The 26,779-nt window shown below is 65.2% G+C and overlaps 1 protein-coding gene across 9 annotated transcripts in view; it reads right to left on the bottom strand.

The window, feature by feature from the left end:
• Positions 1–26,779, bottom strand: part of PKD1 (polycystin 1, transient receptor potential channel interacting) — a 50,808-nt gene that overhangs the window by 17,234 nt on the left and 6,795 nt on the right. For 7 of the 9 annotated variants that reach the window (XM_054534559.2, XM_054534558.2, XM_054534561.2 and 4 more), the window contains exons 2-21: positions 17,813–17,884; positions 17,617–17,688; positions 17,178–17,347; positions 16,293–16,964; positions 15,991–16,174; positions 15,335–15,555; positions 15,031–15,146; positions 14,496–14,622; positions 13,893–14,140; positions 12,666–13,421; positions 11,628–11,759; positions 11,254–11,429; positions 10,787–10,920; positions 6,759–10,378; positions 6,390–6,539; positions 5,308–5,451; positions 4,901–5,180; positions 4,594–4,807; positions 4,368–4,527; positions 3,825–3,977 (exon numbers count right to left, since the gene is read on the bottom strand). In XM_054534559.2, coding sequence (XP_054390534.1) covers positions 3,825–3,977; positions 4,368–4,527; positions 4,594–4,807; positions 4,901–5,180; positions 5,308–5,451; positions 6,390–6,539; positions 6,759–10,378; positions 10,787–10,920; positions 11,254–11,429; positions 11,628–11,759; positions 12,666–13,421; positions 13,893–14,140; positions 14,496–14,622; positions 15,031–15,146; positions 15,335–15,555; positions 15,991–16,174; positions 16,293–16,964; positions 17,178–17,347; positions 17,617–17,688; positions 17,813–17,884 — 7,801 coding nt within the window. Of the gene's footprint in view, positions 1–3,824; positions 3,978–4,367; positions 4,528–4,593; positions 4,808–4,900; positions 5,181–5,307; positions 5,452–6,389; positions 6,540–6,758; positions 10,379–10,786; positions 10,921–11,253; positions 11,430–11,506; positions 11,604–11,627; positions 11,760–12,665; positions 13,422–13,892; positions 14,141–14,495; positions 14,623–15,030; positions 15,147–15,334; positions 15,556–15,990; positions 16,175–16,292; positions 16,965–17,177; positions 17,348–17,616; positions 17,689–17,812; positions 17,885–26,779 lie in introns of those variants that run through there. The other 2 variants (XM_063717481.1, XM_054534563.2) reach the window with 2 other exon arrangements.

Below are 26,779 nucleotides of genomic sequence, written 5' to 3' on the forward strand. Positions count from 1 at the left end.
TCACCTGGCTCCCAACCCCGGCCCTGCAGCTGGAGAGCCCACTTGACTGGACCCCCACAGCCTCCCCACTAAGCATTTTCTGTGGCTCTGCATGACCCTGGGCCTCCACCTGGGGACCACATGATGCAGCCCACTGGCCACACAAGGCACCTCTTCACATGAGAGAGAAGGGGGAGGGGAAAGAGGGAGAGAAGGGGGAGGGGAAAGGGGGAGAGAAGGGGGAGGGGAAAGGGGGAGAGAAGGGGGAGGGGAAAGGGGGAGAGAAGGGGGAGGGGGAGAGGGAGAGAAGAGGTGGGGAGGAGAGGGGGAGAGAAGGGGGAGGGGGAGAGGGGGAGAGAAGGGGGAGGGGGGAGAGGGGGAGACAAGGGGGAAGGGGGAGGGGGGAGAGAAGGGGGAGGGGGAGGGGGAGAGAAGGGGGAGGCGGAGGGGGGAGAGAAGGGGGAGGGGGAGAGGGGGAGAGAAGGGGGAGGGGGGAGAGGGGGAGACAAGGGGGGAGGGGGGAGAGAAGGGGGAGGGGGAGGGGGAGAGAAGGGGGAGGCGGAGGGGGGAGAGAAGGGGGAGGGGGGAGGGGGGAGAGAAGGGGAGGGGGGAGAGAAAGGGGAGGGGGAGAGGGGGAGAGAAGGGAGGGGGGAGAGAAGGGGGAGGGGGGAGAGGGGGAGAGAAGGGGGAAGGGGGAGGGGGGAGAGAAGGGGGAGGGGGAGGGGGAGAGAAGGGGGAGGCGGAGGGGGGAGAGAAGGGGGAGGGGGGAGGGGGGAGAGAAAGGGGAGGGGGAGAGGGGGAGAGAAGGGAGGGGGGAGAGGGGGAGAGAAGGGGGAGGGGGGAGAGGGGGAGAGAAGGAAGAGAAGGGGGAGAGGGGAGAGAAGGGAGAGAAGCGGGGGGGGGAGAAAGAAGAGAAGCGGGAGAGAAGGGGGAGGAGGAGGGGGACAGAAGGGGAGGGGGAGAGGAGAAGGGAGAGAAAGGGGGAGAGGAGAAGGGAGAGAAAGGGGGAGAGGAGAAGGGAGAGAAAGGGAGAGAGGAGGGGGAGAGAAGGGGGGAGAGGAGAGGGGAGAGAAGGGGGGAGAGGAAAGGGGAGAAAAGGGAGGAAAGGAAAGGGGAGAGAAGGGAGGAATGGAGAGGGGAGGGGAGAACGGGGGAGAGAAGTGAGAAGGGGGAGGGGAGAGAAGGGGGAGAGGAGAGGGGAGGGCAGAGAAGGGGGAGAGAAGGGGAGGGGAGAGAAGGGGAAGAGGAGAGAAGAGAGGAGGGAAGAGGAGGGAAACAGGAGAGGAAACGGGAGAGGAAAAGGAAGAGGAAGGGAAGGGGAGAAGGGAAGGGAGAGGGGAAGGAAGAGAAAGGGAGGGGGAGAGGGGAAGGAAGAGGGGGAGGAGGGGAGGGGGGAGGAGGGGAGGGGAGGGGGGAGGGGAGGGGAGGAGGGGGGATGGGAGGAGGGGAGGGGAGGAGGGAGGAGGGGAGGGGAGGGGGGAGGAGGGGAGGGGAGGGGGGAGGAGGGGAGGGGAGGAGGGGAGGGGAGGAGGGGGGAGGGGAGGGGAGGAGGGGGAGGGGAGGGGAGGAGGGGGGAGGGGAGGGGAGGAGGGGGGATGGGAGGAGGAAGAGGAGGAGGGAAGGGAGAAGAGGAGGAGAGGAGGAGGGAGACGAGGAGGAGGGAGAAGAAGAGGAAGGAGGAGAGGAAGGGACAAGAGGAGGGAAGACAAAAGGGGAGAAGGGGAGGGAAGACAGAAGGGGAGAAGGGGAGGGAAGAGAGAAGGGGAAGGAGAACAGGAGGAGAGAAGAGGAGGGGGACCGAGAGAGGAGAGGGGAACAGGAAGAGGGAATGGGGATGGGGGAGGGGAGGAGAGAGAAGAAAGGGGAGGGGAGAAAAGGGACGGGGAGAGGAGAGGGGGAGGGGAGACAGGGGAGGGGGTGGGGGAGGGGAGACGGGAGGGGGTGGGGGAGGGGAGAGGAAGGAGGGGAGTGGATGGATGGGAGGGTGATGGGAGACAGGTGAGGAGGTTGAGGAGTAGAGAAGGAGGAGGAGGAGAAGAGGACGGGGGAAAGGGGGACAGGAAGGGGGAGGAGGGGAGGAGGGGAGGAGGGGAGGAGGGGAGGAGGGGAGGAGGAGGGAGGAGGGAAGAGGGAGAGGAGGAGGGGAGGGAGGAGGGGAGGAGGGGAGGGAGGAGGGGAGGAGGGGAGGGAGGAGGAGGGGAGGAGGGGAGGGAGGAGGGGAGGAGGGGGAGGAGGAGGGAGGAGGTGGGAGGAAGGGGGAGGAGGGGGAGGAGGGGGTAGGAGACGGGAGGCGAGGGAAGGAGGGGGGAGGAGGGGGAGGAGAGGGGAGGGTGAGGAAGGGGGGGAGGCGGGAGGAAGGGGAGGGGGAGGGGGGAGGAAGGGGAGGGGGAGGGGGGAGGAAGGGGAGGGGGAGGGGGGAGGAAGGGGAGGGGGAGGGGAGGAGGAGGGGGGAGGAAGGGGAGGAGGAGGGGAGGAAGGGAGATGAAGAGGAGAGGAGGTGGGAGGAGGTGGAAAGGGGAGGAGGTGGAAAGGGGAGGAGGTGGGAGAAAGGGGGGAGGAGGTGGGAGGAAGAGGTGAGAAGGGGGAGGAGGTGGAAGAGGGGAGGAGGTAGAAGAGGGGAGGAGGAGGGAGGAGGTGGAAGAGGGGAGGAGGGGGGAGGAGGTGGAAGAGGGGAGGAGGGGGGAGGAGGTGGAAGACAGGAGGAGGAGGAGGAGGTGGAAGAGGGGAGGAGGGGGGAGGAGGTGGGAAGAGGGGGAGGAGGGGGAGGAGGCGGGAGGAGGAGGGGAGAAGAGGGAGGCGGCGGGAGGAGGAGGGAAGGAACGGGAGGAGGAGGAGAGGAGAGGGAAGAGGAGGGGAGGAGGAGGGGGAGGGCCTAGGGAGGGGAGAAGGGGGAAGGGAGGAGGGGGTAGGGGCTGGGGAGGGGAGAAGTGGTGGGGAGGGGCTGGGGAGGGGAGGAGGGGGGAGGGGTTGGGGAGGGGAGAAGGAGGGGAGGGGAGGAGGGGAAGAGAGGAGGGGAGGAGGGGAGGGGAGGAGGGGAGGGGAGGGGAGGAGAGGGAGGAGGCAGGAGGAGGAGGGAAGGAGCGGGAGGAGGAGGGAAGGAGCGGGAGGAGGAGGGGAGGAGAGGGAGGAGGAGGGGAGGAGAGGGAGGAGGAGGGGAGGGGGAGGGGCTAGGGAGGGGAGAAGGGGGAAGGGAGGAGGGGGGAGGGGCTGGGGAGGGGAGAAGGGGGAAGGGAGGAGGGGGGAGGGGCTGGGGAGGGGAGAAGTAGGGGGGAGGGGCTGGGGAGGGGAGGAGGAGGGGGGAGGGGCTGGGGAGGGGAGAAGGAGGGGAGGGGAGAAGGAGGGGAGGGGAGGAGGGGAGTTGAGGGGAGGAGGGAAGGGGAGGGGGGAGGAGGGGAGGGGGGAGGGGCTAGGGGAGGCGAGGGGCTAGGGGAGGCGAAGGGCTAGGGGAGGGGAGGGGAGGGGCGGGGGGAGGGGAGAAGGAGAGAAGGGGAAGGGAGAAGGGGAGGAGGGGAGGGGAGAAGGGGAGGAGGGGAGGGGAGGGAGGAGGGGAGGGGAGGGGCTAGGGGAGGGGAGAGTGGAGGGCACAGAGCAGCATCTTCTCGGTCCCTCCCCACATCTCAGCCCCTCTTTACACCCTGGGTCCCCCGAGAGGCAACCTGCGTTCACACAGGACAGCAAAAGAGCTGAGGCTACTGAGACAGGTCAGAGACCAAGGAACGCCACGGCAGGAAGGAGCCCAGGCTGGAGGCTCAGCTCCTCGGCCAAGCTGCCCGTCTGCCCTGGGGGGCTGAACCCAGTGCCCTGGCAGGCATGCGGGGTGGGGTGAGCATGTGGGGCCATCCTACCATGCACTGCGCCAGCGCAGCAGCGATCTGCTGGATGTCATCCACAGTGTGGACCCGCAGGGACACCAGGGTCTCCGTGATGTTCTTGCGTATCTGGGCTCGGTGCTGCCGCTCGTGCTTGGGCTCTGCCGCCACGTCCAGGGCCTGCTCGTACTGGGGCAGGCAGGGGGCACAGCAAACTGTCAGCAGGGCAGGAGGCCGGCAGGAGGCCAGCAGGTGCCCACGATTCCCGGGGTGCAGTTACGTGCTAGATACTGCGTCACGTGGGCACTGACCCGCAACACTGAGCTGTTTCTTCATGGGCAAAACAGGGTAAGCACAGGGGCCCTCCTGGGTGGGGGCTGCATTGTGGAAAGCAGACACCGGAGAGGACCCGGTGGGTGTGGCTGCTGGGAGCGGAGGGTCAGGGTGCTGCTTCAGGGTCACTGGGATTTGTCTCCGGGGCCTGGAATGAGCCCTCCACAAAGCTCCAGGCAGGGGTACAGGTCTTGGTCCCCAGCACGCATGCAGCAGATGTGAGGTCCCCTCCCAGCCTGCACTCACCTCGTTCAGCACAGTGACCAGGGCCAGTGAGTACTCGATGACGTGCTGGGGGTCGGCCTGCCGCAGCAGCCCCGGGAGCACACTGGCGGTGAGCCCGTGCAGCCAGACCGTGAGCCCCGTTGCGCTGCCATTGGGCTCTGGGAGGGTGATGGCCAGAGACCTACAAGCAGAGGGGGGTGGTGAGCAGGTCGCAGTCTCAGGGGCGCCCTCCCACAGCCTGGCTCACCTGTTGAGGGCAACCACGGCGGCTCCCAGCTGGTCCTGCACCACCACAGCCAGGCCCACCTCGAAGTGTGGCCTGAAACCCGGGGGCAGCACGGCTCCGTAGCTGGAGAGGCTGCCCTTGTAGACATAGAACTCCTCGCAGTGGCCCTGGCGACAGCGCCGCAGCAGCAGGGCGTATACCAGCGGGGCGCCAGCATCCTCCGCGTCATGCCAGCCTGAGGGACGGTCCCCACGGCATCACGGGAGGGCTCCGTGACGTCACAGAGTCGGCGGATCCCGCTGCTCCCCCCACGCAGGCCTGCACTCACCCGTGCATTCGAAGTGCACCTTGGTGGTGAGGGCGTGCACAGCGCCCAATGGGAAGAGGCGGCAAGATCCCCCCAGCGGCGGGCGGTTGGGGGACAGGCGGATGGAGGCGCAGCCCTCCTCCTCGCCAGAGTGGCCCAGCACCGTGAGCGTGAAGGTGTATCCCTCGCCGTCCCGCAGCACGCCCCGCCGCAGCACCAGTCGCATGCCTGCACTGCCCGTGGATGTGGTGGTCTCATCCAGCACCAGCGTCTTGTTGCTGAAGGTACGTGCAGCCCACCGCTGCAGGCAGAAGGGGTGGTGAGGGGGTGCGACCCTCTGCCCTGTCAGCCCCACTTCTGCCTGCAGGTCCCATTCCCTCAGCCATGGGACCCACCCCCACCCCGCCCACGCCCCGCGCAACACTCACCCCTCGCTTGGAGCCACTGCTGCAATTGAGGCAGCGGCCCTCCAGGTACACATAAGAGCTGCGGCTCACTTCGTACACGGCCTGTGCCTTGCAGGACACACACTCCAAGGACACAATGGGCACCCGGCCACTCCGGATCAGCACCTGGGGTGGGAGTGGGGTTACCTCCAACACAGGTCTACTTGGCCTGCTGGAAGGTCTGGGGGACCCGTGGAGGATGCTGCTCCCAAAATCCGCGTTTCCCAGGGGCCTGGCCACTGCCGGTGAGCTCAGCCCCTCCCAGGATACTCATCCGGTTTTCCACCTCCCAACCTGGACGGCGGAAGGGCATACACAGGGCAGAGGACACTGGGGTGTGTGTTCTGGTGTACTGGACCCAGCTGGAGCCTGGCAGGAGGCAGGCAATGCTCACTGAGGGCCCCTGGCGGGGTGCGTGTGGGAATGGACGTATGTGTGGGCGTGAGGACCGCAGTTGCCACACAGGCCTGACTCACAGATTCCTGCAGCCCTCAGCGGGGGCCTGGGTAAGGAGGCTGAGCCGGAATGGAACCTGCTCCCACACCCTCCCCTCAGACGACCCCTCTGGGCAGACCCCCAATCAGGCCAGCTGAGGAAAGCATGGACTGGGGAACAGACACCCGCTCTGGGGCACCAGCAGGCCCCGCCTGACAGCAGCAGGAGCAGCTGCCACGGGCTCAGGGTCACCAAGCCTCCTGGCCGGGCCAGAGAGGGGAGCGTGAGGGTGAGAACCAGCCCACCACATCCAGCAACAGGGACATGGGCTGGGGACGGTGGCTGCCTCCGGGGTGGCAAGGGGCTCTTCCTCACTGTTGGTGTCGTTGGGGGACTGTGTAGCTTTTGTCAATCACTAGAGCATATGTGGCTTGAAGACTGTATATGGAACTGTGACAGGTTTGGAAGGAAGCAAAGCTGAAGCAGGCTGTTGTGTTAAATAGAATTTGCATCAAAAACAGAAAGCGGAGAGCGTACGGCCTCCACAAGCACTAAAATACAGAAAACAGTAGATGAGCGGGGATGCTGGGCTGTCCGAGGCATGTGGCCAAGGGGTGGGCGGCACCCACCGTCTGGTTGGTGGCCTCCTCCTTGCGGCCGGCCTTCCACACAGTGAGGCTGAAGGTGTACTCCACGCCGGCCACCAGCCGCTCCCGTGGAATGGAGACCATGCTGCTCCCGCGGGGCCCAAAGTTCAGCGCACACCCGCCAGCCTCCCTCTGCAGGCCGAGAACAAGGGGAGACGTGGCGTGAGAGCCCCACCCAGTTTCAAAGCAGATCCCGGCCCAGGGGACGGCACGGGAGACCCCCTTCCCATGCTGGGACGGGGCCCACCAGACCCTGAGGACGGGCCAGCCCTGGTGGCACGCTGGGTGTTCTCTGGACTCATGGGTGTGGACGGGTGAGGGGCAGGGAGGACGGCCCTGCCACGCGCTGACCTGTGTCGAAGCCACACAGGCCCAGTGGAAACTGAGCGGCGTCTGGTCGCCGTCCTCCAGGTTGGGGTCGTAGGACTCGCTCCCATCCAGCACCAGGTCCTGTGTGTCCGACCACACGCGGTACGAGCCACCCTCAATGATGGGCACCAGGCGCTCGGGGGCCACCGTCACGTTGGCCTGGATGCTCCGTGCCAGTGGCGTGTCCCCAAATGACACGACAAACACAAAGCAGTAGTGCCCCACAGGCAGCGCCAGCCGCGGCAGCACCAGCTGAGGCCGGCTCACGTCCACGCCGGGCAGGGCCACACGTGCCGGGCGCCCCGGCCGCTGGCAGCTGGCGGTGCGGTACACCTCCCAGCGGTACTCAGTCTGGTAGGTGACGCAGTCGCGCAGGTCAACGTGGGCCTCCAGGTAGTTGCGCTGTGATCGCCGCATCAGCACCTGCAGGGGCAGGACCACGTCCACCTCCGGCTCCCGGCAGGCCAGCACCTGGACAGTCACCGTGGCCTGCGCCACGAAGAAGCTCACCAGGTTGGAGGCATTCACCTGCACGCGGTAGTCCCCAGGCCTCAGGTAGGAGTGCTCGGCCCTAGGCTCATCTGTGTCCTGCCCTGGGGACCCGTCCCCAAAGTCCCAGCGGTAGGCCACGCGCCGGGGGCTGGGGCTGGTGGCGGCCTCGAACTGCACCGAGCGGTTGGTGAAGCAGGGGCCGCTCCGCAGGGCCACATACTGGACGGCGTCCTGGACCTCCAGCACCAGCGTGCGGTTCTCGCTGCCCAGGGCATTGAAGGCGCGCACCTGGATCTCCAGCAGCCCCGCAGCCACGGGCGTGTAGGTGACGTCGCGGCCTGACAGGATGACCAGCGAGTCGCCCTGGACCTTCTGCAGCGAGAAGTACCAGGCGTAGGCGACCCGAGAGCCGCGCTGCACGCGAGCTGTGAAGTTCCTCTCAGTGCCCGTGGCGATGCCAGGCTCGCAGCAGTTGGGCACCTGCAGCCCGCTCACGGCCTCCAGCACCACGATGCGCACCTGCGCCTGGGCCCAGCTCACGTGGTTTTTGCCCTGCACGCTCACCACGTGGTCTCCGACGCGGGGGAAGCTGTGGGAAAAACGGGGCCCGGGGAGCACCTCGGGGCTGGCTCCACCGACCTGCAGGCGGAAGGTGACGGCTGAGCCAGCGGCCAGCAGGATCTGAAAATGGACAAGCTGCCCGGGCGCCACCACCTTGCTGCTGGCCCACAGCACCAGGCCCACGATGGGCTCCTCCACCGTGATGTTGTGCGTGGCTGAGACCCAGCTGACTGCGTTGGAGGCATTGAGCCGGATGGAGAAGGTGCCAGCATCCGGGAAGACCATGGTGACGTGAGGGCCACGCTTGCTGCTGCTGCCGGGCACAGCCCAGCACCAGCTCACATTAGTGCCCGTGGCCAGCTGCCCCCAGAAGGGCACAGAGGACCCGGCCGCCACGAAGCTGCCTCCCGGCTCGCTGGCCCTGATGCTGAGGCCACTCACGGGCACCTGCACGTCCACTTCCACGGTGGCGTTGGCCGAGCCCAGCGGGTTCCCTGCCGTGATGGTGACCAAGTGCAGGCCGGGTGTGGGGAAGCTGTGGGTGGTAAACGGCTCAGGGGTCTCCCAGCTCTGCCCCTCCTCCAAGGACCAAGTGTATACGACACCACTGCCACCAGCCAGCTCGGCACTGAGGGTGACGCTTGTGTCGACGGCAGCTGGGTTCGGGGAGGCGGCCACCATCAGCCACCCCACAGGCTCCACGAAGTCCACGGTGCAGTCGGCCCAGGCGCTACCCAGCATGTTGGTGGCCCGCAGCTGCACGTGGTAGGTGCCGGCCTCGAGCGCGGTGAACGAGAAGTCTTTGCCGCTGCCGGCCAGGGCTGGGCCCCTGTCCCTCCAGGCAGTCCAGCTGTAGGAGATGTTGGTGCCATCCCTGACCACGGCCTGCAGCTGTACCGTGTGGTTGGTGGGGAAGTAGCGGCCACCGCCCGCCACCTGCAGCCCCTCTATGAGCTGCAGGACGTAGACGAAGATGCTGTCCTGGGCGGAGCCCACCTCGTTCTCAGCCGTGACGATGATGTTGAAGGTGCCCACGGAGCGGAAGGTGTAAGAGATGGTAGGACCCCCGGGGATGGGTGTGCAGCGGTCACAGAGCACCCAGGAATAGCGCACATCACTGCCGGCCTCCAGCGAGGTGCTGAAGCTCACGCTCCCATTCAGGGGCACCACCGTGCGGCTGGCATTGACGACGAGCCCCCGTACGCGCCGCTTCACCGTCACATTGAGCCAGGCTTCGCTGCGGCTCACCTCATTCCAGCCGGCCACCCTAACGGTGAAGTCGCCTGTGCTGTTGTAAGTGTGGGTGACCTCTGGACCCTCGAACCGCCCACCATCCCCCAGGTCCCACAGGTAGCTGGCGGGGCGCCCACGGCCCACAGCAGAGAACAGGTACGGCTGCTGCAGCTCCAGCACAAGGGAGCCATTGACATTGATGTCGGTGACCACCACAGGCTCCTGTACCTCCACCAGGGCTGAGTCATTGGCAGCGGAGATGTTGTTGGACGCGGTGACTGTCACAAGATAGGAGCCTGGGTCTCGGTAGATGAACGTCACCTCAGGGCCCCCGGCACGGGCGGGGACGGCTTCCTCGGTGCCAAAGTCCCAGGTGTAGCGGTAGGGGAACGGGGGCCAGGCACATGCCACCAGCCGGGCCTCATCCCCGAGCTGCACAAACTGCCTCTCTGGCTGCAGGGTGACGTTGCCCACCTCTGGCTCCACGCAGATGCTGGTGAAGTAATGCGCCTTGTTCACGCGGCTCGACAGCACTAGCGCCAAGGGGAACGTGCCACTCCGCATGAAGTTGTGTGTCACCATCGGGCACCCCCGCACGGTCGTGTTGGAGGAGCCGTCCCCAAAGGTCCAGTCGAAGAGGTAGTGGGCCGGGTTCCCGGTGACGTAGGCCGTGAGCCGCGCGTCAGGCTGCATGGGGATGCAGGCGGCGGGCTCGATGCGCAGCACCTCCAGGACGAAGACCAGCACATGCAGGCTCCGGGCCAGGTGGCCAGCGGGGCTGGCCGCACCCACGGTCACTGTGCAGTTCTGTGCCCGCAGGTACACATGCTCCACTGTGGCTTCCGGGCCCGACAGCACGGTGCCGTCCCCCATGTCGAAGGTCCACGTGATGTTGTCGCCCGTCTGCACCGTGGCACTGACCACCACGGGGGCACCCTGCTCCACGGCCAGGCTCATGTCCACGCTAAGCCCGCGGAGCTCCTCGAAGACACGCACATCCGCCTGGGCCGCCGCACCGCTCACCGTGTTGTTGACCTCCAGGCGCACGTGGTAGGTGCCCCTCGAGGCATAGGTGTGGTTCGCAGCTGGCTGGCTCTGGGTCAGGACAGGGGAGCCGTCCCCGAAGTCCCACATGTAAAGAACACCCCCAGGCGAGGGCAGTGGGTGTGGGTAGAAGGTGATGGGCCGGCCGGCCACCAGGACGCTGTCGCTCACACCCACAGCCACGGAGGGCAGGGCAGCACGCACGCTCACAGGCACCTGCTGCGTCAGATTCTCGAAAGCATTGGATGCCAGCACGGTCAGGATGTACTCACCTGTGGGGACAGGCCCAAGTGGGGCAGCCGCGGCACCCCCACCTGCTCCCCACCCGCTCGGCAGAAGTCCCCGCCTGAGGAGCCCGGGGTGAACGGCTGCACCTGCGGCCCAGCCCTAAGGGTCCCAGGCTCCCAAGCCACATGCGGGACGCAGCACAGGTGCAGCTGCACTCGGGGCAGCAGAGCAGCAAGAGCCAGGCTGGGGGGCAGTTCAGGGGGCCCAGCTTCCCTGTCCGCTCCCCCCACGCCCGGCCCCTCCCTCACCCCAGTAGGGGCCTAAGCCATCAGCCCAGGTGAGGTCACAGTAAGGGCTGTTGGGGAGGAAGGGGGGCAGCTTGACTGGGGGATTGGGGGGGCCCATGCTCAGGGCCTGAAAGGCAGTGGCCCCCTCACCCCCTCATCCCTCACCTGGGGCAGCGTAGGTGTGCGTGACGTTGTGCTCCACCAGCACCTGGGCCACCGAGGGGTCTGGAACCAGGAAGGACTTGTTGTACGGAGGCTGGAACTGGTGGAGGGCCTGCTCCCCATCCCCAAATGTCCACCTGCCGGGGCGGTGGGAGGCAGTAAGTGGACCAGGACAGGGGTGCGTGGTGGCGGGCCAGGGGTGCGCGGTGGCGGGGCAGGGGGTGCTTGGGACCCAGCCGAGGCTCCACTCTGCAGTCACGCCCCGGGCCTCCATTCAGGGCCCACCCGGCTGTGCTGAGGCCTCTCCTGGCTCCCGTGCAGCCTCAGGGCTCCTGTGCACCCAGTACCTCCCAACAGACACGGAAACCGAGGCTCAGAAAAGCAGCCCCCTGGTGTAGAGTCCCTCGGCTGAGGCTGGGGCTGGGACAAGAGCCTGGTGCCCACCCCCAACCGGCCCCCGAGTCACTCACAGGAAGGCCACCTCCACGGCCGAGTCCACCAGCACGCCCGCCGTCAGTGCCAGCGTGGCATTGGGGCACAGCACGGCCGGCACTGTGGAGACCCGCAGGCCCTGCATCCTGTTCATCCGCTCCACAGTGACGTTGTAGTTCACGGTGACGTTGCTCACGTGGTTGGAGGCCGTCAGCTGCAGGGACAGGCGTCAGTGGGCCCAGGTGGCAGGTGAGAGGCCTGGCCCTGCTTGGCATCCCTCCCTCCACTCACCCACAGCCATGGCAGCGTCCTCGGGCAGCATGAAGCAGAGCAGAAGGCAGAGGTGAAGGTGGAGCCCGCCCCCACCCCGCCCCGCCCCATCCCCTCCCCTCCCCACCCCCCGCCCACCTACTGAGAGCTTGAAGACTGCCGCGCTCTGATAAATGACGTTGAAGACCACGTTCTGGAACGTCAGGGACGGCTTGTCGTTGATGGTCCACCGGAAGACCATGTCTGAGCCGGCCTCCACCACGGGGCTGTACCTCTGCGGGGGTACCAGTGTCAGCCTGGGCTCTGTGGAGGACTCTGCCCTTAGCCTGTCGCCTCCTGGACACACCTCCCATCGCGCTGGAGAGTTCCACGCGGGGCACAGAGGAGAGGAGGTGCCCGGGGCTCTGCGTGCCACGGGAGCCAAGCCCGGGCTGGGACACTGACTGTCCGGCTCTCCAGCCAGCCATGTGGTACTACTAACGCCTCAACCTCTCTGTGCCTCAGTTTTCCCATCTGTAAAGCAAACCTAGTACCAGCTACAAAGAGTCCACCTCTCTCTCAGTCCTCTCAGACCCTCCCGGGGCTCCTGCCCCAGCTCCTCAGCCAGAGAGCTCGGAGCAGTGAGGGGAGGCACACGGGCCTCACAGGGACAGCACCCACACTGGCTTACAGAACCCAGGACAGGCTGCACAGGTCACACCGGGGCCATCAGAAACGGCTCCTCCCAAGGCCCCTGGTGCAGAGGCAGGTAGCCGCAAGACGGAGACAGCCCTGTCCCCCATGTACCCAGCATGGTGGCACCGCGGGCAGCCTGCAGTTTCCCATCAGGGGTTCAGACTCCACCTCAAAAGCCACTCGCTTGAGCCAGGCGAGAACACAGCAGAGGGCGTGAGAGACTCACGGGGGCTCGCGTGAGATCATGGGGGCAGAGTTTTAAATTCATTTCGTGAAATGAGACAGTGGAATGCGTTAGCAGAGCCGCTGTCAGAGCTGTGACTTTCCCGGAATTTAAAGCCCACCAGGTAGCCCAAGGAGCCAGCCAGCAGGACCTGCCCGGGGCTGACGTCCCCAGTAACTGGGCTGCCGCCCTCACTGGGAAGCCAGGCCTCACGCCCTGTGTGGGCACCCTGTCTGCAGGCACCTGCCTGGGGGCTGGTGGTGGAGCCTCGGCCATACTCACCACTAGGACTCCCTGTAGTACACGGGCCTCGGGGCTGGGCGTGGCACGGAGGCCACAGATGGGCTCCTCCGCCGTCACTCGCAGGCTGAGGTTGGCCTGGCTGGCGCTGTTTTCCACCACAACGTCCACCACGTGCTCCCCCTCACTGAGCCACGGCAGTGCTACCACTGAGAACAGGGTGTCGTTGGTCTCCCAGGGGCAGCCGGGCACGAAGGTGGCCACCAGGGCAGGGCAGGCAGCCTCAAAGCGGGCGCTGACATTGCCCCCAGGCCAGCGAGCCGTGGCTGTGGCGTTGGCACCAGAGTCCACCTGGAGCACCAAGGCTGAGCCGTTGGTGGGCACGTAGAGGCGGCCGTCGCGGGGGGTAGGGTAGATGACCCGCAGCCCAGCCACTGCGGAGACCACCTCAAAGGTGCAGGACAGGTTGTGCCCGGACACACCATTGCCCACCTCTGCCCGGACCTCATAGCGCCCAGGCAGCCGCAGCCCAGGGTTGGGCCTCAGGCCCAGCAGCACGGTGAGCTGTTCCGTGGCTGCAAGCAGCCGCAGGGCACAGGCAGGGCAGGCCCGAGTGCCCTCCAGCTGGGCTGGCAAGTGGGGCAGCCATGACGAGGCGTTGGCGGAGAGGTACGGGGCCTGGGGACCAGGGTGGCCGGGAGCCGGCGAGCAGCGCAGGAGGGCGCCAGGGCCAGCGTCATGCTGCAAGCCAACGAGGTCACCAGGCAGCACGAGGACATCCTGGCTGTGGAGGGTGACCTGCGGAGAGGGAGGCAGGGCTGCAACACGTCCTCTCGGTCATGGCCCGTGGACCCCTGCACGAGGGATGAGGGTGGACAGGCACAGCTCCCCGCTTCGTCAGCCACACCTCAGGGAGCCTCCCCACGGTGCTCGTGACAGGGACAGGCAGGACAGTTGCAGACGGGGACACACGGGGAGAGGACACAGGCCAAGACCCGGCAGACAGGAAGGAGTGGCTGTGCCGGGAGAGAGAAAGAGGAGGCACAGCTCGTGCCAAGGGCCCAGGCGAGAGCTTCTCCCATTGGGAGAGGGGCAAAGGCACTGCAGAGGTTGGAGGTTGGAGGTTGGAGGTCGGAGGTCAGAGGTGGCAGGGACATGGGAGTGGCCTGCAGGCTGGGTGTGTCTGGTGAGCAGACCCAGACCTTGGGCAGCACACAGGAAGGTGGCCTGAGGAGATGCAGGGGACAGACCCAGGTCAGGGCCACACACCGAGTACTGCGCGGGGGGCCCCGCGGGAACGGAGAAGAGGAACTCTCTCCATAGCGCATAGGGGGCCCCGGGTAGCCCCGGCCCTGACGTGCAGCCATTGGCGCAGGCCTGGGGGTGGCAGGAGGCGTCCAGCGGCAAGCAGACATTGGCTCCAGGGCACCAGCGTCCCCCTGGCATGCACGCGGGGGCCAGCTGGGTCCTGTTGTCCAGGGATCTGCTCTCAGGCTCGCTGCCGTTCTCCGGGGTCCCTGCAAGGAGGGGAGGGTGTTGGGGCCCTGATTCGCCCACAGGCCACCGTCAGAGATGCCCACCTGCCTGCACTGGCAAGCCTGGCCTTGCTGTGAGGACAGGTCTCCCCGCCTGGGCAGCACTCCCAGCCCAGTGCTGCATCCCTGTCTCCGGCCAGCCGACTGACCCAGGCCGGCCCCAAGGCAGGCCCCACCCAATCCACCCCCAGGACACCTGGAATGAGCTGGTGTCTCTGGAACCCCTGCTCTGTCCACCTAAGACTGGGGACCGCTCTGGTGGCCACAGGACCAGCAGACGTGAGAGCTCAGAGAGGCCACCCCAAGTCCTGTGGCGCCCACCACCCCCGAGTCCCACCTGCTGTGCTGAGGAGCCGGTACACCTGCAGCCGCAGCTGGGCGGGCCGCCGGAGCTCCTGGGTCCCAAATTCAGCTATGGTGAGGAAGGCTTCGTGGCTCGGACTCAGGCCCGGAAACACCATGACCTGGTGGACAGGGGGCTGCCTCAGCTCCACAGACCCCACGCCAGCCTGAAGCCCAGACTCCCCCCACCGAAACTTCCCCAGGAAGAGGGGAGGGAAGAAGAGTGAGCCATCGGACCCCCACAGGCCTGGCTCCTGTCGCTCGAGAGGAAGACTCCAATGGAAACTGTCCATGGGGAGGACCCCTGACCTGCCTTTCAGGAATAACTCACATATACTCAGAGAAAAGGCCTGGGGGTAATGTGAGTAAACGCTTTCCTCTCTGCACTCTGGATTTTCCCAACCATCTTCACTGGGCACAAGCAACGTTAAGGCTCCCAAGTTTTTTAGTGAGACCCACAGTGGGCAGGGCAGGCAAGGCCTCCAGGGGCAGGCAGGAGGGGGGGTTCTAGAACGTGGGGGGCCGACTACCTCCACGGGCTGGTGCGGGGCTGAGAGGCCGTCCTGCTGTGCCAGTGGCGTCAGGGGTCCCTGCAGGTCCCCACTGGGCGCTCCCACGAGGAGGTTCTCGGCATCCTGCACTGGGCCTGGGGTGGCGAGTGCGCAGTGAGGCGCCTGGCCAGGGCCCAGGACACCAGGACGAACAGACTGGGGACTGAGCCGCCTGAGAACCCCCCAACCAGCCCCTCCGCCTCAGCCCAGGCTCCACCGCAGGCGCTCGGCAGGCCCCTAACCACAGCCAGCGTCTCAGGCCCCTGCCTGGCCCCCCGCACACCTCCGGGCCGCAGCTCACAGACGTAGCTGTGCGGTGCTGAGCACAGGTCTGTGTTACACCACCCGGTGGGCCCGAGCCGGACGCAGTGCTCGGCTGTGGCTGGGTGTGGCTCCCCGGGCAGCCAGTTCTGGCAGCTCTCCAGGCTGAAGGCCTCGCCCTGCGGCGCTGGGCCCACCTCCGCCCCCTGCATAGTCGAGAAGCCGATCCACACGTCCAGGCTCCTGTGGGCGGGTGTGGAACGGCAGGGGGCTCAGGGCACTCCTCCATCATCCCACTGTCACAGTAGCCCGTTGGGAGCCCCATCACTGTCCCCCTTTCCAGATGGGGAAACTGAGGCTCAGAGCCCGGAGAGCAGGGCCCACCAGCCCAGGCTCACAGCAGCACCCACCCACGGGGCCTGTGGGCACCGGCAGGGATCTCCGTGCAGGCCACCTCCCGTATGGCGTGCCCAGGAGTGTCCAGAGGCTGCCCCCAGCTTGCATCCGCCTCTGTATCTGCAGAGCTGACAGGAACGGCCCCACCGGCCGGCGCCACCTGCTCACCAGGGCCGGCCCAGCTCCCACCTCCCTCCTCCTGAGACTCCCCAGCCGCGGGCTCTGCCCCAGTGCTTCGGAGACCTCCCAACCTATGGCCCCTCGGGGGGTGGGGGCAGGCACCTGGTGACCCGGGAGACCAGGAAGCGCTGCACGGCGGGACTGTCCACCATTGCCAGGGCGGCCCCGGCCCAGGCCCGGCACTGCTCCTGTGCCTGCAGCCAGGCCGCCTTCTCCACCACCAGGCGGTAGCAGTGCCCGTTGCCAGGGAAGATCTCCGTGTCCGAGGGGCAGAGCGGGTGCACCACTGGAGACCGGTGGGAACGAGGGTGTCAACAGTCAGTGTGGGCCTAAGACAGGGGTACCAGGCTCTGCCCCATCTGGAAGGCCCTGGGGAGGAAGGGGAGTGGGCAGCAGACACTCACCTCGGGCCGGCTCCTCGCCCAGGGCCACGATGCTGTAGGCGGCCTCCAGGCCTGAACCACCACGGTTCCGGATGCTGAGTTCGAGGCTCTCATCACTCTGCACCGAGGACGGGCACACGAGCTCCAGGGTGGCAGGTGCCGCCTCCACCTGCACGTTTGTCCCCAGCAGGGCTGAGCCAGCCCCCAGGGCCAGCACGGCCGTCACGTGATAGCGGCCAGGCAGCACATAGCGGTGCGAGGCAGCCGGCCCAGCGGCATCCACCTCGGGGGAGCCGTCTCCGAAGTCCCAGCGTGTGGCAGTGATAGGGAGCGGGGCAGCGATGTGGAAGGCTGCTAGCTGGCCAGAGGCCAGGGGTCCGTGGGGCCCCACCAGGGCGGCCCCTGGGGAGGCAGGGAAGACGTGCTGGAGGAGGGTGGGGCCCCCACAGGTGGGGGCAGGAGGCGGTGGGGGGCCGGAGCAGAGGGACAGGCAGGCGAAGGAGGCACTGGAGGGCTGGACTGCCCCACACAGGCACCAGCCCTGCTCCGAGAGGGCCGCAAGGCCCTGGCCGGTGGAGAAGCAGAAGGCGCTGCAGGCCTCTGGCTGAAGCAGGCCTTCGTGGGCAGCTGAAAAGGACACTGCTGCCATGGTGCCTGAGCTGTTGTCAGGGAGGCAGGCGACATACTCCTCACCTAGAAGAGGCAGCCGCTGGACCCCGGGTTCTGCTCCTTCTGGCTCCACCCCACGCCCCCCCAACTGCCCGCCACACTCACAGGCTCCCATGCTGTTCCCTTGGCCCGGAGGCCCTCCCTAGAGAGGACTTCCTGAGCTCTGCCCAGTGTCTGCAGGGCCCAGGTCCCACCTGGCTGGGAAGGACAGAGCTGGCCCCACCCACCGGCACTCACCACAGCCACTGTCCAGCAAGGGGATGCCAAGCAGAGGCTGGCCAGCCAGGGAGCCAGGCCCAGCACACGTGGCTGCCTCGGGCTGCACCACCCGCACCTGCTGCTCCTCCGCCCATCGCGGCAGCCACGCCAGGCCACAGTCACACTCAAACGGGTTCCCACTCAGGTTTCTGCAGGGCAGGGGCAGGTGTTGGGGACCACGTCTGGTGGGAAGGGTCTATGCCAGCCCCCCACCGGCAACCAGGCCCTGGAGCCACCCTGACAGCACCGCCTCCCCTGCCCCAACCAAGCAGGCACTGGGGGGCTCCAAGCAGGCAGTGAACTGCCCCCAGGATCTGGTCTCAAGCCTGGAAGGGGACACGGACCAACTGGGAGGGCAGAAGGGATATTGGGGGCCTGGGGTCCAGCCAGGACACCCACCCAAAGAACCACAACTTACATTTCACTTAAATTAAATAAATTAGCAAATATTCCTTCTTCTAATGTAGAAATCTTGTTGTTGCTTATATCCCTGGAAGAAAGGGGGAATTCGGCAAAGCTGACGGAAGCCCCCACAGCTGAGCAGCAAGAGGCGGCGGCGCCACCGGCCCACCCAGAGTGAGCCCCGCATGCTGGCACGGCTGGGGGACACTCACAGCTCTGCCAGCGCTGAGAGGTTCGCCAGGAGCCCAACGTCCAGCGCCCGGAGCAGGTTGTGGGAGACGTCCCTGAGGAGTGAGTGACCGTGGGTCAGGGCCAGAGCCCCTAGTAGGCCAGGAGGCCATCCCTGGGCCCACCCCACACATTTCCAGCACCCCCAAGCTATGGCCTCCCACCCTTGAGCTCCCCACTCCCAGAGGTCAGGAGGGGCCTTTCTGATGAAAGACCCACATGAACACTTATCTGGGGAAACCAACCCAGGAGAGGCCTGGGGGCCTCAGTCCTCTGCACCCATCTCAGCCCTATGCTGAGTGCCACACGGACCTGTCCACCCAGGGCCAAGATGGGCACGGACCCCCAACCCATCCCACGCAGGGCCAAGGGCCCCCATCCCCTGTCCACAGTCCCTCAAAGAGCCAAGGCCCCCCATCCCTTGTCCACAGTCCCACAAAGAGCCAAGGCCCCCCATCCCTTGTCCACAGTCCCCCATAGAGCCAAGGCCCCCCATCCCTTGTCCACAGTCCCCCATAGAGCCAAGGCCCCCCATCCCTTGTCCACAGTCCCACCACAGAGCCAACGCCTCCCAACCCTGTTCACAGGCCCCACACAGACTTGAGGGCCCCCCATCTCCTGTTCCGAACCCAGCAGGGTGGTCCCATTGTGGGACCACAACCAGGTATGACTGTGTGAGAAGCAGGCTCACTACCAGGCTACCAGGGAGCACAGGGGAGCAGGCGCCACCTTGAGGCATAAACCCAGAGAAACAAGACCTCCAAGACGGCCAGGCACTGGGGCGCACGCCGGTAACCCAGCACCGTGGGAGCTGAGGCGGAAGGATCGCCTGAGCCCAGGATTTCGAAACCACCCTGGGCAACACAGTGAGACCCCGTATCTACAAAAAATATACATTAGCCTGGCATGGTGGCATGCGCCTGGGGTCCCAAGTACTCGGGAGGTAGAGGAGAGAAAAATCACTTGAGCCCAGAGAGGTCAAGGCTACAGGGAGCTGAGATCGCATCACTGTACTCCAGCCTGGGTCAAAGGGTGAGACTCTACCTCAAAAATAAATAAATACATACATAATTAATACATAAAACATCAAAGACCAGGAGACCTAACTCCATCTAAAATACACAACTTCTACACAAAATATAAATAAAATTAGAAAACAAACTACAATCTGAGAAAAGCACTAGCAACTTAGATGACACACTCAAGGCCAAAAATACCCTCCCGACACACAGCTAATGAAGAAAAAGTCAACTATTCCAGTTAAAAACAAGAAAAGGAATCTGGGTGTGGTGGCTTATGCCTGTAATCCCAGTGTTTTGGGAAGGCCAGGAGTTTGAGACCAGGCTGGACAGCATAGCAAGACCCCGTCTCTACAAGGAAAAAAAGAATCAGCCAGGCATGGTGGTGTGTAGCTGTAGTTCCAACTACTCGGGGGGCTGAGGAGGGAGGATCGCTTCAGCCAGGGAGGTCGAGGCTGCAGTGAGCTATGATTGTGCCACTGCAGTCCAGCCTGGGCGACAGAGCAAGACCCAGTCTCGAAAGAAAAGAAAGAGAAAGCAAGAAAAGAAAGATGGCCGGGCGCAGTGGCTCACTCCTATAATCCCAGAACTTTGGGAGGCCAAGGTGGGTACATCATGAGATCAAGGGATCGAGACCATCCTGGTCAACAGGGTGAAACCCCGTCTCTACTAAAAATGCAAAAATTAGCTGGGCATCATGGCGGGAGCCTGTAGTCCCAGCCACTCGGAAGGCTGAGGCAGGAGAATCACGTGAACCTGGGAGGCGGAGGTTGCAGTGAGCCAAGATCACGCCACTGCACTCCAGCCTGGTGACAGAGCGAGACTCCATCTCAAAAAAAAAAAAAAAGAAAAGAAAAGAAAGAAAGGGAGGAGAGAGAGAGAGAAGAAAAGGAGAAGGGGAAGGGGCCGGGTGCAGTGGCTCCTGCCTGCAATCCCAGCACTTTGGGAGGCTGAGGCGGACAGATCACCTGAGGTCAGGAGTTCAAGACCAGACTGACCAACATGGAGACACCCTGTCTCTACTAAAAATACAGAATTAGCCGGGCGTGGTGGCAAGCACCTGTAATCCCAGCTACTCAGGAGGCTGAGGCAGGAGAATCACTTGAACCCAGGAGGCAGAGGTTGCAGTGAGCTGAGATCACACCACTGCTCTCCAACACCCCATCCTGAGCAACAAGAATGAAGCTCCATCTCAAAAAAGAAAAAAAAAAAAAAAGAAAGGAGGGAGGGAGGAAAGAAAGAGAAAACTCTAAAAAGAAAGAAAGAAAAAAAAACCAGGCAATCAAAAGAAGCACAATTGGTCACAGCCGTGGGAAAGACATCCCATGTCAGTAGTCAGTGAAGAAAAACCAACAGAAACCACAGGGCGGCAGCATGTCTCTCTTTTCAGAGCTGCCCGAGTTACAAACCAGGTCCTGGAGCTGGTGATGCAGAGGTGAGAAGCCAGAAAGCCAGGGCAAACCGAGAACTCCACGTCCCCTCGGCCTCAAGCACCTCCAGGGTCACCCTGCTGCCCACCCTGGGCACCCCTCCTGGTCCCACGCACTCCCAGTAGTGCTCTTGGCACAGGGACTGTGGCTCCCTCCCCGGCAGGTCTGCACACCACCCCCCTGCACCCCAGGCCCCCGAGGCCTAGCCTCCTGCCACGGGCCTCTACTTCTCCAGGTGTCACCCTCTCCACGCATGACCGAGCAGGTGCCTACACCTAGACTTGCTCTTCCCAGAAATGAGCACCCGGCAGCCAGGCCCAGGCCAGGGCAGCCCCCATCCCTGAACACCCACCCAGCCCCTGCCAGCCTCCAGCCCTGCTCCTCCTATCAGAGATCCGCTCCTGCAGCAGCCTACCCAGTGCAGGAGAGACGCACACACAGGCTGCCCAGTGGTGCCCGGGGCCAGGGCAAGGGCTTGAGAGGGGAACCAACAAAGAAGGGGACCAGAGGCCACCCCAGCTGAGGGGATACAGCAGCAGCCGAGGCCTTCTCCGTGCCAGGAAGCAGCACCAGCCACTGACGGTGGAGCCGGGCCCTCACCTGGGCTGGGCGCCCAGACAGACGAGACGCTGGGCACTGGCTCCCAGAGCTTCTTGTTCCATCTGCGGATGGGGGGCACGCTTGGGGGTTCAGCTCCCTTCCCCCAGGGGCTGTGGGACACTCAGAGAGCCTGTGCCAGTGCCCTGGGCTCCAGGAGGGGAGAGGATCTGGGGGCCAGGCACACAGGGAACGGCCCCTCTGGCAGGGCCACCGCTTCCCCCCTAACCGAACCCAGCTTCTTTGCCGTCCCTTCCTCTACACCAACGTAGGGACATGGGCTGAGGTGCTCCCTACTGCCCATAAGGATGGGTGGGCCCACAGCCGCACTGCTAGGCATCCACACCATCCCCACCGTGGGCTGGGACAGGCTGGTGGCTGCGAGACCAGCAAGAGGCCATTCTCGAGACAGGGTGAGGCAGCTGGACTCACACCTGCTGCCCGAGCACCATGCACAAGGGAGAACACTGCCGTGAGGAACTGCAGTTAGACCTGAGGAGGGACTTTCCAGCGGCTGTGGCAGCAGCAGAACCAATGCTTCAGGGAGAAATGAGGCAGCGGGACCTGAGGCGCAGCAGCCCTAGGGGGTGAGGGGTGCTGCAGAGGCCACGGTGAACACAGGCAGGCCCCCTGGAAGGGACACAGCTGTGAAACTGCCCCGGGGAGGGGCACAGGCTCTTGCACGTGCCCCCAGGCATGGGGAGAAAGGAAAGAAGAAAAAGCCTGAAGATGTTTGGCCACACCTCATTTTCCGGAAAATCCATCAAGAGTGGCTGCTGTTGGAGCTGACAAGCCAGGGCAGGGGTGGAGGCAGGTCAGCTGAGGACCCCAGAGGCCCCCTGCTCCCCGCCCATCCCAGTGTGGACCAGGCCTGGGGGTGCCATGGACACTTCTTCCACGCCAGCAGGCAGCCCCGCCTGTCACCGGTTCTGGCCACGCACTCCCTGCATGCCAGGCTCCAGGCTGGCTCCTTCTCCCGGCCCTCACCCCAGCCCAAGGCCCAGAAATGCAGCAAGGTCTGGGGGTCCCCGCTCAGCCGAGATCCCAGGGCCCAGGGCAGTGCAACGAAGCTGGGGCCCAGACAGGAGCCAGGTGTGGAAGTGTCTGCCCTGGGCAGGACTCAGGTGCCCCCTGGGTGTGGAAGCGTCTGCCCTGGGCAGGACTCAGGTGCCCTCTGGGTGTGGAAGCGTCTGCCCTGGGCAAGACTCAGGTGTGGGCTTCAGGGACAGGGACCAGCACAGGGGTCCCCGTGGAGTCCTCACCCCGCTTGCTCCCGTACTTTTCCACGTCTCCATCTGCTTTTGCCATCACCGTTCTGGGGGAACGCCAAGGCCTAGCCAGGCAGCCTCACGCCAGCCCCCCCACCCTACCCCTCGGGCTTCCTCTACACCCGCCAGGTGACATCATCGCCGCTGTCTGATGCCCTGCCCCCACGTTCTGGTTCCCTGCAAGGATGGGGGACACGGCAAGGCCCAGGCATCTGGCAGCAGGACCACCGAGCGGCCCCAAGCCCAGGCAAGAGCACAGAGCGGAGTGCAGGGTCCTCTGGGGTCCCAAGGCCTTGCTGCTCCATGCACCCCTCACCCCAGTTCCTGCTGTGAGCTGGAAGGGTGGGAGCCAGGTGCACAGGGACGGCCTGATGGGTGCCCGAGGGCCAGGATGTGCTCCCAGGGAAGCTGAAGCTAAGCTTGTTGGGAGGAGTGCACCCCCACGGGGGGGCAGGACGGTGCCCCAGCCCCGGGACACGAGGGGCCCCCAGCGCCGAATGTCTGATCTGGAAGGCAGGAGGAGTTAGGACCATCCTAGCGTGGGACCCAGCGGCCCCTTAGCGGCTGCTGGGGCACCACTGGGTGGAAAAGGAAGTCCCAGGTGTGTGGCAGGAAGTCCCAGGTGTGTGGCCACAGTGCGGGTCTTCATCCCTTCCCAGCACCCTTGCCCATCCTGGAGCAGGAGCAGGAACAGCAGAGGGTGTGGCCAGGCCTGGAGGCTGCCCCTCCACACCCCTGTCGCAGGTGGGGCCACATCCCAGGGCTGTGGGCAGCAGGGCCGGCCTGCCGGCCCAAGGTAGCTGACACGTGTCTCATGCTGCAGCCGGTCTGCCCGCCACCCGGGCGTGTGAACTCCAGGTTGGGCCCCCTCGCCCTGTAGCCTGGGCCCCTCAGGGGTGTTCCCAGCCAGGCGCTGGCTCTCCTGCCCTCCCCCTGGGCTCTGCCCACAGATGGTGCAAGGGTGGGTGAAGCCTGAGGCTGGCAGGGCTGGGAAGTCTCGGGGCTGGGCCTTCTGCCCCACAGGCGCTCCTGGGCAGGGGGAGCCGGGGTGGCGATGTGCAACAGTGGGACTGAGGAGAACTTCCCTGGGTGTGGGGTAGCTCCCAGGGCCCTCCCAATCCACAGCAGAGGGAACGGCCCCAGACAAACCGGACCTGCCTCAGAGCCCCACACTCAGAGCTGAGTGCCCCAGGCGCCCACTCCCCAGACCAGATGCTGAGTGGGGTCTGGGGGCCGGACGGAGCCCCCAAAGAAACATCTGCACATTCCAGACGCGTGTGGTCAGCGGCGGGCGTGCGCCAGGCCCGGCACCCCCGCCCGCGCTGGCCGCCTCACTGGAAACTGGGCTGGGGGGACCGGCTTGGAGGGGCGGCCTGCGGAGCTTATGTAACTGCTCCTCCCTCGGCAGGGGCAGGACAGGACGCCAGACCCGGGGAGGCCCCATGCCCCCTGCCAGGCCCCGTCCCCTCCTGGAGGAGACGGTTCCCCTCAGCCCAGCAAGAGGACCCCCAGGCCCGTCCCTCCCTAGAGCAGGCCCAGGGTGAGGAAATGGGCTGCAGTGCGGGTGCTGGAGAGGACAGGGGACAGGCGGCAGTGCCACCCCCACTGCGGCCCCTTCCTCGCTGGGCCAGCCGAGCCATGACCTCATCTGTTTCCCTCTGCGCTGTGCTCCTTTCTATTTAAGGAGAGTGAGGCGGCTTCCAGGGCCGGAAATGATCCTGTTTAAATTAACGGGCTGCAGTTTGGGATGGTGCTCATTTGAAGGAAAACAGTGCAGCCCTGGGCTGGGCAGACGGCTGCTGGCTCCACCCACCACTTCCATGGGGAGGGCCAGGGAGGCCGGCCACAACCCTGGCCCCACGAGGGGTGGGGGCTGCAGCCTCTGATAGAGGACGAGGCCCGGGAGGCCGGCCACAGCCCTGGCCCCACGAGGGGTGGGGGCTGCAGCCTCTGATAGAGGACGAGGCCCGGGAGGCCGGCCACAACCCTGGCCCCACGAGGGGTGGGGGCTGCAGCCTCTGATAGAGGACGAGGCCCAGGAGGCCGGCCACAACCCTGGCCCCACGAGGGGTGGGGGTTGCAGCCTCTGATAGAGGACGAGGCTGCCAGGGCCCAGGCAACGGAGCCCTGCACAAGGGTCTCTGGGTCCCGGTCCCGGGGTGTGAGACTAGTCGGGGAGCCCCAGGCCCAGCGGCATTCTGTCCTTACAGATCCCTCCCACGGCTGAACTGTCCCTGGGATGAGACGCTGGGGGTGACATGGGCAGCCTCAGGTCCTCCCGGAACCCACAGGCAGGCACAGGGATGGAGACTCCGGCCTCGGAGGCTGAACGAGGGAGATGAGAAAGGGGAGTCTGCGATGTCCTTGCCTACACTGATGGAAAGACACAGCCAGCTCAAAAAGGGCCATTTGGAGACGAGCCCACCTGCGGGGTGTAGGAAGGAGGGTGCTTCACATGTACGTCCACCTGCCACTGGGGTCGGGGCCACCCTTCCAGGTCAAGGGGAGAATGAGGGCCGGCTCCTGGTGACCCTGCACGCAGCCAACATGGAGCCAGGTGCTGAGACCCCCTTGCATCCCTCTCCACTCCCACCCTTCACAGTCGGTGTGGGCAGGTGCTGCACTGGCCCTATGTTCCTGATGGGCACACTGAGGCTCAAGGGGCCCTCCTCCTCCCCCAACACCATCCCCCAAACACCTCCCCGGGCAGCCAGCAGGGTCCAGTGTCTCAATGGAGGAAGCCAAGGCAGAAAGAGGATGGGGGGGGGGGGCAGGCAAACTGGCAGCAGTGCCCTGGAGAGGGCAGCAGCACAGATCCGGCCGGGCAGCAGGAATCCCATCACCCACTCAGCTATGGGCACAGCCAATGACGGCACGAGACATCCTGAGGCCACGATGCACAGTGGACGGGCTCAGAACCCGGAGCCCCTGTACTCCCACAGCTGTGATGTTCCCTGGGCATGGGCTTGCCCCAGCGCTGGCCTCATTCCTGCCTCAATCAGAAGGAAGAGCTGGCTTCCGCCCCGCCTGGGCTCAAAGCCCTTTCTGAGGTGGCCTCACAGGAGCCAGCCTGTCTTCAGATCATGGAGCTGCTAAGGTCAGGAACGCCAGGCTGGGCCAGGGCTGGGCCTTGGGAGATGCAGGGAGAAAAGGACCCAGCCCGCCTCAGCCCCAGATGTAGCCCTTCTCCTGCCACCGGTGCCTGGGCACCCCGGCCCTTAGGCGAGGACAGCTGCCAAGCCATGAAGAGCGAGGTGTTCTGGGAAAGGGCGTGAGCTGCATTTTCCAGCTGCGTTCACTCTGCAGGGAGACTGTGGCGCCCCCGCCGCTGTGCCCGCAGACGTGCCTGGCCTCAGCCAGCTGGAGCGCAGGCAGCAGAGTGCAGGCCAGGCCCAGACGGCAGCGGGATGTTTTCATTCCAGGGCGCTTGGCGGGCTGGGCTGCCATGGCCACTGCAGAGCTCCAGAAAAGAACACGTGTGTCTCTCTCCAAAGTGTATTCCTCGCTGGAAAGCAGATCCCAGGCAGGGTCTCTCCCATGAGCAGGGGGAGAGGCACCCCAAGGTGGGGGAGCAAGGGCAGTGGCAGAACCACCCCATACCCTAGGGGACCCAGGGAGGGGCTTGCAGATGCGGGACCCACATTTGGCAGCGGTGCCCGGCCACTGTCACAAGATGGTGGCCAGGGCATCAGCCGCTCGTGGGCCAGGATGGCAGAGGAGATCCACGGAGACGGCTCCAGCAGGAGGCCCTCACAGAGACGCCCTGGCCTCAGAAGAGCCCACAGAAAGCCGGGAAGGGGGACGTCGAGGCTCAGGCTTGGCACAACCTCCCCGAAGCTCCCAAAGGCCCTCGGTGCCCACCAGCAACAGCGCACACCGCCATCACCTAACAGCAAGGCTGCAGCAGGGTCCGCACGTCGGGGTGAGCACTGAGCGGAACTCAGGCAGTGCCACACGCCAGCTTACGTCAAAAGAACAAAAGGAGTGAGGATGGCACTCATGGCTCTGCCAAGGCTTCCCAGCCCCGCAAGTCTCACACACACCAGAACGCGTCAAAAGGCACCAATGCGCAAACACCCAGATGCAGGCGCAAGCAGGAGTGGGCCGGGTCTTGTGAGCCCCCACAGCCACGCGGCCCTGTGCTGAAGGCACCGAGGCTGGGTGCTGAGGGGGTCCATAGGAGTCCACCCACCCAGGCTGCTCTGGCTTCCATCGTCCAGTGTCCGGTCTAAGCACAGGCACAGTGCCTGGCTCTGGGTGCCTCTCACCCTCAGGCTGTTACACTCTGCTCTGTAGCAGGGCAGGTCTCACAGTGCATGGAGGACAGGGGAATGGGCCCCTGGAACCCCTGAGGGAACCGATGGAGCTACTTTAACAAGTTATGATTGTCGGGGCTGCCAGTGGCTGAGCCAGGTCACTGCTACACTGCCCTGCAGCGTACATCTAATCATGGAGCCCACTTTACAGGTGAGAAAACTGAGGCTGAGAGACTGAACCAAGGTCACAATAGCAGTGGAGGCACTGGGACGTGAACCCAGGTCTGACTCCAGGGCCCAAATTCCCTACATCTGGGTTCCCAGCCTCCTTCCTGAAACTGAACAGGAAACTAGAGGGAAGGGACCCAGCAGGGATGAGCC

The sequence above is a fragment of the Pongo abelii genome, chromosome 18 (assembly GCF_028885655.2).
Source record: "Pongo abelii isolate AG06213 chromosome 18, NHGRI_mPonAbe1-v2.0_pri, whole genome shotgun sequence".
Lineage (NCBI taxonomy): Eukaryota > Metazoa > Chordata > Mammalia > Primates > Hominidae > Pongo > Pongo abelii.